The following is a 12,429-nucleotide window of genomic DNA, read 5'->3' on the forward strand; positions in this document are numbered from 1 at the left end:
TCCTGTTTTCATAACCAAAATAACTGCATTTTTAGAGCTGAAAAGATGTAATATTTTAGCTAGACAAAGATACTGCTTGCTCAAAGTTCATTTGAGGTTCTGATGGAATGCAAGTAAGGTATAATGAACTCAAAACAGAAAAGTAGTTTTACGATGTCTTCATCAGATGTCTGAAGACAGAGATAATTAAAGAAGCTGCAGACATCCAAACAGTTGCACTCATATATTCATCAGGAATGTTGGATGAAGTCATCCCACTTTGTCCCTCTTTTCTGTGTGTCCCTGCCCTTTAAATAATGATACCCATCAAGGACAGAAGTTCCACGCCTTGATTCAGCTGCATTACATTATTATTATTTCCATACTGGATATTTCTAGTTCAACGATGAAAAATGGTATAATATTAAACAAAAACACACAAAAACTTGGCTAAACTGGTCAAAAAGCAGTTATTTCTTAGACTTCACCTTTCAAATACATTTTCCCCCCAGAACAAATGCTAATTCAACTTTGTCTATGATACTATTGCCAACATCCAAAATAGTACTGCCAAAACTCCACTTTAGCTGCAATGCCCCACCAAGAGGAAAGCTATTAACAATAGTCCAGTTCTACTGAGCTGTTTGCATATGTGCTGCACGAGTACTCAGTCTGTCAACAACAATAAGCCTACAGTTATACACCTGAGTGAAACAGTGACACTATGAAGACCACCACAATGACTTACACTAATCATGTTTGGAAAGTGGAAAAAAAAAAATAAAATTTACAAATTGTTTAATTACTTTTCTTCTTCACTTGAATTTCTCTTGATCCAGGAGGTGCATTAATATCTCCTATCCCCTGAAAGTATACGTATTTCTTCACGGTTATCAAATTGGGTGCAAACTTCCAAACGTCCTCTCTGTCATCAATGATACAAACCATGGAATCCCCACATGGGAAGAGATCTCTAAGAGACAAAATAGTTGATAAAATTAATACAGTTTAGAAATAAATACCATTGCTTAAAATAACTACTGCTGAGATTTTGGTTTATTATGTGCATGTCTGCAGGATGTGCAGATATACGAAGCTATCAAAACAAATCACCTATATTAAAATTAAAGACATCAAAATACAATAGTCAAGCTAATTAAAGTTAATAAAAACAGCTGTTTTTAAACCCTTATCCCAAAGGCCAGAAGCAAGAACCAACAAGCTTGAGCAAGAGCGAAATGTTACATTTCAGTCTAGTTTTCACAGTTTACATTGACAAACAGCCCCAAGCCAACTTTCACACAAATAATACACTATCTATATAAGTAGAAAAAAGACGAGAACAGTTTTAAAAGAGTAGAGCCATTCAATCCATGACAAAAGAAGCAAGAAGTTACTAATATTTATATCAACCACAAGGAGTAATGACCAAGATATATAAATGCATATGAAAAAACATAGCAAGAAAAGAAAGAAGCTTCTCATCTGCTACAGTCTGATGAGGAGCACACAACTGTTTTTAATCTAGCTTCATGAAATAAATATTTGTCTTTTAGAAAAAAGTCTTTATCCTATAATAAAGATAATAACGATCTATGATTAGAACCTGAGTTTAGACTAGAGTATGAATTCAAAGGCTCTGGATGACCTAATTTCAAAGGAAGTAACAAACAAGAAAACACCACTGCAGAACAGAATGTACAGCATATTTTAAAGCCAAAAGACTAGATATGCATGTTTGAACTAACATCAAACTGAGAATTTCGAGGTAATTAAAAACATGCAATATACAAGTAATTACACAAGTCTACAAGCAATAAAATGGCAATATAGTTATTACAAGAATAAAAACTAAGTGAAAAATAACATGCAATTGCTTCACATACTTGTTGTTCCAGTGCCAGAGAATACATTAAATAGATGAAATGCTGCAAAGCATAACATCTTGGTTTTACTGAGGCAGTGTTGATATTTAAGAGGCAGATAAGGAAGCACTATAAACGAGCTAAGTACAGAGGGAGTAAATTTAATTAAACTGACAGTATTCTCTCTTTGTTATGTTATGTTTAAAACATAAGACCCATATACGTACCTAAGATTCCCAGTTTTAGAAAATGGATCAATACATTCATCCCTTGACAATATCCGATGGGAAAATAGTTTCTTTTCAGGGTCCAGAAATCCTTTTGGAAGAAGATGGCACAAGGTCAATACTCAAGACACTTGTTCCTTTGTAACTGTTCTATATAATTCACCTATTTTAATCTGTGCAAAGGCAGTTTAACAATCAGACAATTTTAAGGTAAGAGATTATATAGAGAGTAAAAGGTAAATACAGTGCATCATATATTCCCACTAATGCAGTGGGATTCATTTTAAAAATCTCATTTCATTTTCTTTCAATGTAGCAACAAATTTGATGTGAAAAATAACTAATTTGTGACATCCAAACAGATTAGGCTGAAAGATACAGCAGGTGATAGATACACACTCTTTTTGTAACTTACATTTAGACCAAGAGTAGTTTTTTTGCTCGTCTTTAAAACTAAATGCTCTCCCTAGCTCATTATGCCTAGGGACTGCAGAGAAGTCTCACAAGATTTGGCAGTGTGCTGCAATACTTAAGCACAATGGGCAAGTTAAGGGATGGTTTTAGCTGGAGCTCTAGCATTTGTAGGTTTTAAGTTGTACCTCTAATGCTACTTATATTCATTATATGTGAATGTATTAATCTCAGAATTCTTTGAAATATTTAGGCTTGGTTGCAGTTACTTGTCTGACTATACTCTTAAAAAAAAAAAAAAAAGGAAAAAAGAAACAAGAGAAGCTGTGCTAGCAGACTTTAAAGTAAAGTAAAATACCATTATTTAGGAGAATGGTGACTTAGGTGTACAAACACACATGCACATGCTTCTGAACCTATCCTCAAATAATGAAGTTTATCTTCACGAACAGATGTCACAGCTACATAATTGCATGCTAACTGGGATCTGTAATTTCACCAAATTTACTCTGAAGCAAGCATTAACTTCTCACTATTCTTATGAAAAATACAAGGCAGTCAATACTTACTTAGGAACAATTTTTAAGTTTTTATTTTATTTTATTAAATGGTGGCCATCTTATAGCCAGAAGCAGAGTTCAGAATGACTACTGACTCTAGGGACCCACATTTTCTTTCAGGGAGCTTTGAGATTTTCCACACACATCCAACTCCTTTTTAGAAGTCCAGCTCCCAAGGGGTATGTTAAGTTGGGTCTTCAGAAACAGAAGGTATAAATGAAAAATAATAATAAAAAAAAAAAGTAGTCACTTCTGCAAGGTTGATCCTGTATGTATTTAATATTACTGTGGAATTGGAATAACTTAAAACCCATAAAAGCAAGAAAATTCCGAGTTAAGGACAGAGGTTCAACCTTAACTCACCCGACTATGCTTAAGAATTGCTGCAAACTCGTAGAATCATCCCCTGTAGTGAGACCCTTGCAGTACCTAGGCATAATGAATTGAGAGAATTAGCTACAAAGATTTATTGCCGTAAACACAGATATTTTGACAAACTACATTAGCTGTCATACAAGTTGCTGTTCTCCCCAGCCAGATTCTCTTCTGCTAATTATCTGAATACCGAGAGAGTCCCTACAGTAAAGTGGACTGGAAGGTACTGATTAAATGGCAGAACCAAAATGAGGCATTTAACTGCAGTGTTGTTTAGCAAAAACTGTTTAAAAAAATGGAAATTGAATAAGAAATTCCAAACACAGAAGCCCTTCTTACTGCTACGGATTACAGATGAAATAGTGTTCTAGAGCTATCCAGGTTGGCTTTAGTAAAGACTTGCCAAATGTAGTAATTCCTCTGCCTCCCCTCACCTCCCAATTCACTGAAAATACACTGAGGATATGCGTAACCAGAGACCCACAAACATCTAAGCCCATCTTAAAAGAGGTGGGTCTTTCAAAACTAAGATATTTGAATACCAATATGAACAGATAGTACTGGTCTTGTAAGTAACTTCTTTAAATGTCTTAAATTGTTTTCTTTTGGATGTTACTTAACAAATCAAATCAATAGACACAAATGTTAATGTTTTCATGTTTCATGGAAATGGCAAATAACATTTATCACACTTTTTTTCCCCCCAATAGAATGTTAATATCTGCTTTAAATCTTTAAATGGGCTACACTGGCTATTCTATGCAAGAGCAAATGATGCCTAGTGGCTAGATCATATACTGTCATTTAAAGTATTAACTTCTATTTGCAATCATAAGCCAATTAAAACACAAGTCTGAAGAAATAAAAACTTTAGATTAAAAATAAGTAGATGTGGACATGCCCTCTAAGATAAAGAACTTAAGTCTTAGTTATTGTTTTATTTAGAAAAAAAAGCTATACTGCTTTCAGTAACAAAAAGAACTGGGAAACCCCCATTATGAAAGACTAGCACCCTTAAAATACAAGTCTTTCAACATTTCAGTGTGAAAAGATTTAGAATTTGATGACAGCATACTGGGTGTTAACCTTTATTATTAAAGCTGCAAGTTTCAAATGGATAATACTTTGCAAAGTATTGGTGTTTTTCTTTAAGAAATGTTAATACAGACTGTCAAAAAAGTTTTTAGATGCCACTTTTTTTGTGGGGGCATTTTGCTGCAAATTTCTATGACTTGGGAAAGATAAAACGTTATCAAATACACAGAAATAGCAGAAATGTTTCCAAGATGTGCTATTAACTTCATTTCATTTATTACTATCCTTTTCCCACCACCACATCCTAAAATAAAATTATAGTCACAGCCTGCTGCTTTAGTGTCAGTTCTGAATTTTATTTAATTGGAGAAGCATCAGTTTGCTCGACTCATTCCAGCAGAAGGATAAATGTTAATTAATTTCACAGTTTGTAAGCATGCTTAGAAGAATAAAAACTTTTGTAGAAGTCAAAATGATTGGTCAAAACTTGCTGTTTCAAATCGAAACTGACACCTTCTACTTATTCTGATAAATAGAGGAAGTGTGCTTTTAAATAGTCTCAGGTTTCCTGAAAACAAATTGAAGACCCTGTCATTATCCTGTGACTACCATATTACTTGGGACTATTCAGTAGACTTACCTAGCAAAGACTATTCCTCCCAATTGTTTGTTTTGGAGTACCTCAGACTGTATATACAGACTTATCAAGCTGCATTTTGTATAAACCTCAGAAAACCAGACTTGTAAACAAGTTAAAAATAAACAAATCCCAACATACAAGACAATTTCAAAATTAAGTAGCTCATTCTGGGGAAGTATCAAATCTTAGAGAAAGGTTGAGATGAATAGTAATTCCAAATAGAAGTGATGTAACACTAAGATCCAATATAAATCTGAAGAAGCCTTTTTAAAAAAATCATCTTATTTAGAACTTTTGAAGAAACTAGTCACTTTCCGTTCTGTTTAGGTCCTATGGTAGAACAAGGAAGGAACTGTTGATCTTTCAACAGCATTTAAGATGTTCAGATCATGTAGCACTATGGACTGTCTGCTATTCAGATCTTGCTCCTCTGCGCTACTGGGGGGGAGAGCTAAAAGCAGGTGAGTGGGGGCAAAGGTGTTTTTAATTTGCTTTTAGTTTCTTACTGCTCTAGTCTTTTAGCAATACACAAATTATATTAAATCTCCTTATGTCGAGTGGTATGCCCATGACAGTAATTTGTGAGTCATCTCCCTGTCCTCATCTCAACCCTTGAACCCTCTTTTTCAACAGATTTTCTCCCCCTCTTCCTTTGCTGGAGGTGGCGGGGAGCACTTGTAGTGTAGTTTAGCCACCCATTAGGGCATTGGGGTGAAGTCAACACAGAACCCAAAATTCAATAGCATAAACTTTTACATGCTGCTGATGTCATTATTAAAAGATAATTAACTTCTCATATGCAGAAGAAAAAATTAAATTGGTCAAAATAATCATAGAGAAGAGAAATACTACAGGAACTTCTGGATTTGAAAATCCAGAAGTTTCATGGATGTACAAGATACCACTTTGCAAGTACGTCAAATTAAGAAAGGGCTTACGATAAATGACTTCTTCAGACAAATTGTATTTACAAATATCCGCTAACCCCACTTAACAGCTGACAGGAGTCAATGGGGGTAGTAGAAAAGGACTGATTTGATGTCATCTAGTTTAAAAATGAGGCAAAAGCATTCCAGGACATGGAAGCAGTAGCTCAGTTCACAGATTTCACAGAAAAACAGACTGTATATAGAATTGCTGAGAAAACAAGTATGGACCTCACAAAAAGATTCCTGGCATTTTGTTACAAGTCCTTCCTTTATGTAGCATGGGGATAATGGTAAAATATCAAGCCTACAACTTCCTATGAGAAATCATTTAACCAATACTGCCATCAGGTGGTCTGTATATGTATTAACATATATATATTTCTCTCACTGCATCTTGGTTATGCAGGTGAGCGAGCACATGGACCCAAGGATGTATTAACTGTATCTCCATACCATCATATTTCAGCAGAAAGTATCATTATCACTGCAAAAAAAAAAGTAATCCACTTGTGTTTCAAATGCTTCTGATGAGGTTAGACAACTTCATGAAAGCATGCAGAAGCCTGGAGATGTCAGGAAGCTGCAATAGCCTAGCATGCTCATATTTTAGCTACTTCCTCTATGAAGCAGATGGTGCAGATCAAGTATGATGCCCTCAAAGAGACCTGTCACACAGTTAAGCATGGGGACTGTAGGATAAACAAAACTTTAGCTCAGAGATTAGAATAAGCAAACAGAACCAAATCACACATTCAGAGAACAGCAATCATTAGTTAATAGTAAGTGCTTTCTTATCTCTACACTTCATTCTTTTTCCTGAGTCTGAAGTGTATGTGGTATGCATCTTCAGACTTTAGGCCATAGGCAAATTTTGCCAAGCAAGTCCATTTCAAGAAGATCGGCCATCCGCTTTCTTAATATCAGGTATTTAGATCTATTATAAAAGAAAAACTAAGTCCAATTTTGCTAAAAGAAATAACCACACTCCACATTAAGGAAGACACTAAGGTGCAACAGTGCTGTGCATTAGCAGTACAAAACATATAATCCATCAGTGAGAATGACAAAGCTTTAGGAAGAACTTCAAACAACTCAGTCAATATTGAATAACAGAAACATTCACTTGGATGGGCAGGAGAGGACATGACTCTCCTGAACTTTGTTTTGAGAAGGAGAACTAGTTGGAGACCACAAATAGGAATCACTTTCTGACTATAACAATCTCTTATATTTGTTATTATAAGCATTTTCTTATATTGGCATATTTAACATGCGTGAAGAATTATCTAATTAGACAATTCCTTACTAAGACCTAAGACAAGCTAACTAGGATAGTTAGCTCTATTTTGAAAGTTTGCTTTCTTGCCAAATGGCTATTTTTCATTGTGATAGTATTGCTCACAGCACTCATGGCAAAATGACACACACAAAAAAAAGATGTTAAAGACAACTGAAGTAGATGGGTAGGGTGAGCTAGGTGAAATTGAAGAGCAGCAAGTATAGGTTGACATGCAGAGCCACAACCTAAAAACATTGTTAATCATACTGTCTGAGTTACAGGCTGTTAATAAAGAGAAATCTGAGGTGAAAATGATGTTCTATCAAGAAGACTAAAGATAAAGTTCCTTTTTTTTTTTAAAAAAAAAAAAGTTTAAATGTGGTCACACCCCTAACATTACCTTGATCCATACACTTGTGTAACAGGGTAGATTGCTTTTATGTATGTTGGAAGAGCAAAACATTTCATGCAATGATCCACACCATAGACTATTACTGCTATAAACTTTAGAATTTAAGTGGAAATTTTCAGTTACAAGGAGAAAACGTGAGTTTTTGAGAATACATGAAAATACCTTTAGATCCCTCCCTTAGCCCTCTATTAAGTGCATCACAACTCCAGGACACAAACAAAACTTCTTTAACTTGATACAGAGCAAGCTTCCTCTAGTGAAGGGAAACAGTAGGTTTCTCCCCTGCTCCCCCTCTCCCCTGAAGGAGATAGTTCCATAAAAATCTCAACACAGAACTGTAGTTTTAGATTTCTAAGATAAGTAATGTTGCATATAATTATTAAATTCCATCAACAAAATATCTTACTTAATTCAATAGGAAGACAGTAAGGCAGTAATTGTCGTGCTACAATCTGTCCCTAACTAATCAGGGAAGTAATAAAAAGCATGTCTGGTTAAAAAAAAAAAAGACTATTATTGGCCATACATGCGTAGTGCCTAAATTCCAAGACAAGAATTCTGCTTAGAGACAGACTATTTAGGAAGTGTTTTCACAAAACCAAAGAACAAATACTTGAAAACAAACACTGGAAGACAATGAATTGTATGAGTATAAAAGGCAGACTACTGAGCTACTGATGAACATAATATACTACTCACCTGCAATTGTATGTGCATAAAGTCTGCTGCCAAATGTAAAAACATGCAATTCATACAGCTTGGCAATTTTTTCCAGGAATTCCTTGCAGTGTGGACGCAAACGAGTATGTAACATAGGTTCACCTCGACCTAACTGGAAATGAAATATTCCCTAAAAGAAAAAGCATTTTTAATATAATCAAAATACCAAACAAAAATGCCAACATCACAGAAATGTCCCCCTCTCATGACTTCCACTACTTTTATTCTGTTTGATTAGGCTAAAGCAAGTTTCTACCACAAAGATTATGTGAATAAAAAAAATCCAAACCACATTTTTGCTCTGGACAAAGCAGTCCAATATAAAGTTTTGCAAATTCAGGAAGCTGCACTGTTGAAATGTTTATGATCAAAATAACTTTCATTTATAAGTTTTAGTTATACCACATCAATCTCAAAAATGTACCTTGAAAAATTTCTCAGAAAGTTCACAATCTCACTTTAATTCGTACTACTGCATGGACTTCACTCAGATTAATTAAATTAAATTTAGAGCTCCGGAAAGACTTAGTTGGATGACAAATACTACATCTATGAAATTATACCATTAGGTAGCAAACCACGGAGGAACTTTGCAGAAAAAGTCTCAGATAAAATCTCAACATCTTTTTTAAAATGCTTTTCTTAAAACCAAGCACTTGTATATATAAAGGCCCAACCTTTCAAATACCCAAGGGTTCTGAGCTATCAAACTGAATACTCACTATTCTCTTTCATATCAATTACATTTAAGTACATTTACAGTTTGGTTTTGCTAGCAGGTATGAATACGTGCTGAACTTACTGGACACGAGAGAATGACAGGAGAAAAGAGATGAACGAAGCAACCGCAGGTTGCATAACACTGAATTGGAATTTGGATTGGCATCTTTCTGTACAAGACACTGAAGACACATTCCAACATGCTTCTTGCTTTAAAGTTCCACGTTGGAAATACTATAAACAGTAAGAGCCCCTATCGATTCAATGATAGGTGTTTAATGAAATTAAACAGCAACACCCAAGAAAGCAAGCAAACAAAACACATGGAAGAAAAAAAAGCATTAATACACATTCAGGGAGAACTGACAGACCTACTAAAACACAGAATTACCCAGAAAGGGGCTTCTGATGATAATTCACTATATACATCTCACACTTGGAAGAACAAAAAAAAAAGTCTTATTACTAGGTATTCAGTCTGAGCTGTACAGGAAGGAAAGCTGAGATTAAAAATAGCTACCTTAATTTTTTTTTGCTTTATGCAACTAGAACGGAAAAGTGAAAAGTGACACATTAATGGAAGAAAAAGCTGTCAATTTAAATGGGGGTTGGGGGAAAGGAAAGTATTTCAGAAGATATTTTTAATTTTCTGTTATTCTTCGGATACCAAATACATACCTTATTGGACATTTGTTGACAGTGCTGTTCAGTAGTATGGATCAATGTTTGGTCCAAATCAACCATAAGCACTAATTTTCGATTTCGGTGTAGTCGCTGTTGATCTTCTCTTCCTAATTGTTCAGCTTGCTAAAATGAAATATTCACAGGCTAAGCTTAATTTTGAAGAAATAAAAATGTCTGTACATTGTGAACTTGAGAAGAAGTGTTGCTACAAGCTAACTACAAAAGAAATAATGCTTCAACATAAATGATCGCAGCCATGTCTGCAATTTTTCCTATAAAAATAATATTCCTAAAGGTCTATACTAACCTATATGATACTAACAACTTTTAAAATTGATTAACTCAATAACTAGCTTTCTATATATAATAAGTAATCACCAAATTCATTTAAGGCCAAGATTCTTAAGACTAGCAGCTTTGGGGTAAAACATGTTCATCATTAGTTCTGAAAATTTTTTGTTAAAGAATAGCCAAACATAATATCCATTAAGTATTGTTAAAGAATAGCCAAACATAATATCCATTAAGTATAATGCTGTTGACAACATTAGGTTGAGGTTTAAACTGAAGGTGCTAATGACAGATACCATAACTCTAAACCTAAAGTATATGTATCTTCAAATATTTTAATCATGTAGTTCTAGCAAGGCATTGATTAAAAAGCATTTTCTTGTAAGTTTGATTTTTTTTTTTTTTGAAACTTTCAAAGTAATGCATTAAGCTCTATGTTCACTTTAGACACTTCTAATGGCAAGTCGCAGTACTAGCCACCAGACAACTAAACATAAAAGTGGAGCATTCTAAAGAAGCAGGGGTCAAGCACAAAGTGCCCTTTGAAACACTCCTCTACAATGGGGATGGCTTCTAGCTGCTTGTATCTACATATTTATTCTCATTGGCATGCTTTGAAGAGTTACTAGCTAAAGCCAACAACATAAAAAGTAAAAACACCACAAAAGAGTCCGCATCATGTTGGTAAGAAAGATGAATGGGATGCCCATCGTAAAAATAAACACACTTTTTCCTCTAAATAATTTGACATGAATATTTTGGTAACTCATCTAAATGAAATATTTGAAAAGTAATGAAATAAATTTAAAATAGAGGTAAACTGTAAACAAACTATCTTGACTGTATTCAAGGATTAATTTCAGTTAAACATGTGTTCACCCTGATTAAAGACTTTGCAAACTTTGTTTCCACTATCTGAAATATGTTCAATTTTCTGCCAACTGTCCATTCTTCAACACAGAAATATTAAAGTTATAAGTTTTCTACCTACTATCGCAGAAGTGCCATCTTTTCACTGCACAGCCCTAAAAAAAACACTGTAAAACCTGATACAATCAGTCTACATTAGGGTAAACACACAAAAACCCTGGGCTACGGATGTTCATCACCAAATTTCTCTTCAAAAGGAAGCCAAATATTTTATATAAAGATATACAACATTGAAGAAGCTCCTATAACTAAGCTTCTCAACAGTGGAGCTACAATGAAAGGTATGATTAAAGGAAAGCATGACAGTACTTACCTCAGAGCTCACTTTCAGTTCTGGGACACTATGGACCATAGACACAGTTGCTGTGGATAACGGTACATTCTGTTTTCCGTTCTTGCTTTGTATCCTAATCATAAAGGGAAAACAGACATCAAAAGAGCAAAACTTTGGTGAAGGAAAAGTTCAACACACTAAAACCTGTAGTACCAAACCAGTCACCACCAAAAAAAAAAAAAAAGAGGTTAAAAAGAGCTACTTTGACTAATATGCTCTTTCAAATTCTTGTCAATGTGGGTTATTGGGGAAAAAAAAAAAAAAAAGATGAAAAGACCAAAGAAGCTCTCCATAAAAACCTTGCCAAAAAATTCGTTGTAATTAGTTATGCTTCATATAACCTTGTATAATGACACTAAGGTTAAAGAAAAGGCAGTATGTATTCAGTATTTGAAAAGTTATAAGTTAAGTGTAACTACTAAAGTTAAAATTTATTTTCCTTTTTTTTTTTTTTCATAATCATTCAGCAAACTATTGCCTACTCTTCTCCAAGACAGACTGTGAAATAAATCTATGCAAATGATAGGCAACGTTACTCTTTATGTGTAGCAGAGTGACTTACATGTGACTGGCTGCTTCAAGAAAAGCAGCCAAAAAACCTTATACATATGCCTCCCTTTGGCACAGAATGGTATACTATGTGTGAATTATATATACACACTCATATGAACATCTGAATGATATATAAGTGGATATGTATTCATATACATCATTATGTCTATCTATACACACATGTACATGCAAATATGAAGTTCCTTGAAAATGGACCAAGTAACTCTATATAGCTTCAGTATTACTAGCTTCCAACTAACACAAAAATTTGTAGCAAAGTAATACCCAATTCAAGACATTATTTCTGGTTCATCTACACTAAAAATACTACTGTGCAAGTTTTGCAGCATGTGACAGGCATCGTTTAATTTTTCCATGTACCTGTCCAACCAAGGACAAAATTCTTTTAATCTCTGGCTGTTGATTCAATATAAAAGCCAGTGGAAACAGTTTTCACTTACAGAATCATAGAATCATTATGGTTGG

At 34.3% G+C, this 12,429-nt stretch overlaps 1 protein-coding gene across 1 annotated transcript in view; it reads right to left on the minus strand.

Annotated features, from left to right (window-relative positions):
- Window positions 1–12,429, minus strand: part of CTDP1 (CTD phosphatase subunit 1) — an 87,536-nt gene that overhangs the window by 58,606 nt on the left and 16,501 nt on the right. The window contains exons 3-7 of the mRNA XM_082752888.1: window positions 11,371–11,464; window positions 9,831–9,959; window positions 8,412–8,562; window positions 2,072–2,162; window positions 786–952 (exon numbers count right to left, since the gene is read on the minus strand). Coding sequence (XP_082609014.1) covers window positions 786–952; window positions 2,072–2,162; window positions 8,412–8,562; window positions 9,831–9,959; window positions 11,371–11,464 — 632 coding nt within the window. The remainder of the gene's footprint in view (window positions 1–785; window positions 953–2,071; window positions 2,163–8,411; window positions 8,563–9,830; window positions 9,960–11,370; window positions 11,465–12,429) is intronic.

Source organism: Aythya marila, assembly GCF_965140915.1.
Source record: "Aythya marila genome assembly, chromosome: 2".
In the NCBI taxonomy this organism is placed as follows: domain Eukaryota; kingdom Metazoa; phylum Chordata; class Aves; order Anseriformes; family Anatidae; genus Aythya; species Aythya marila.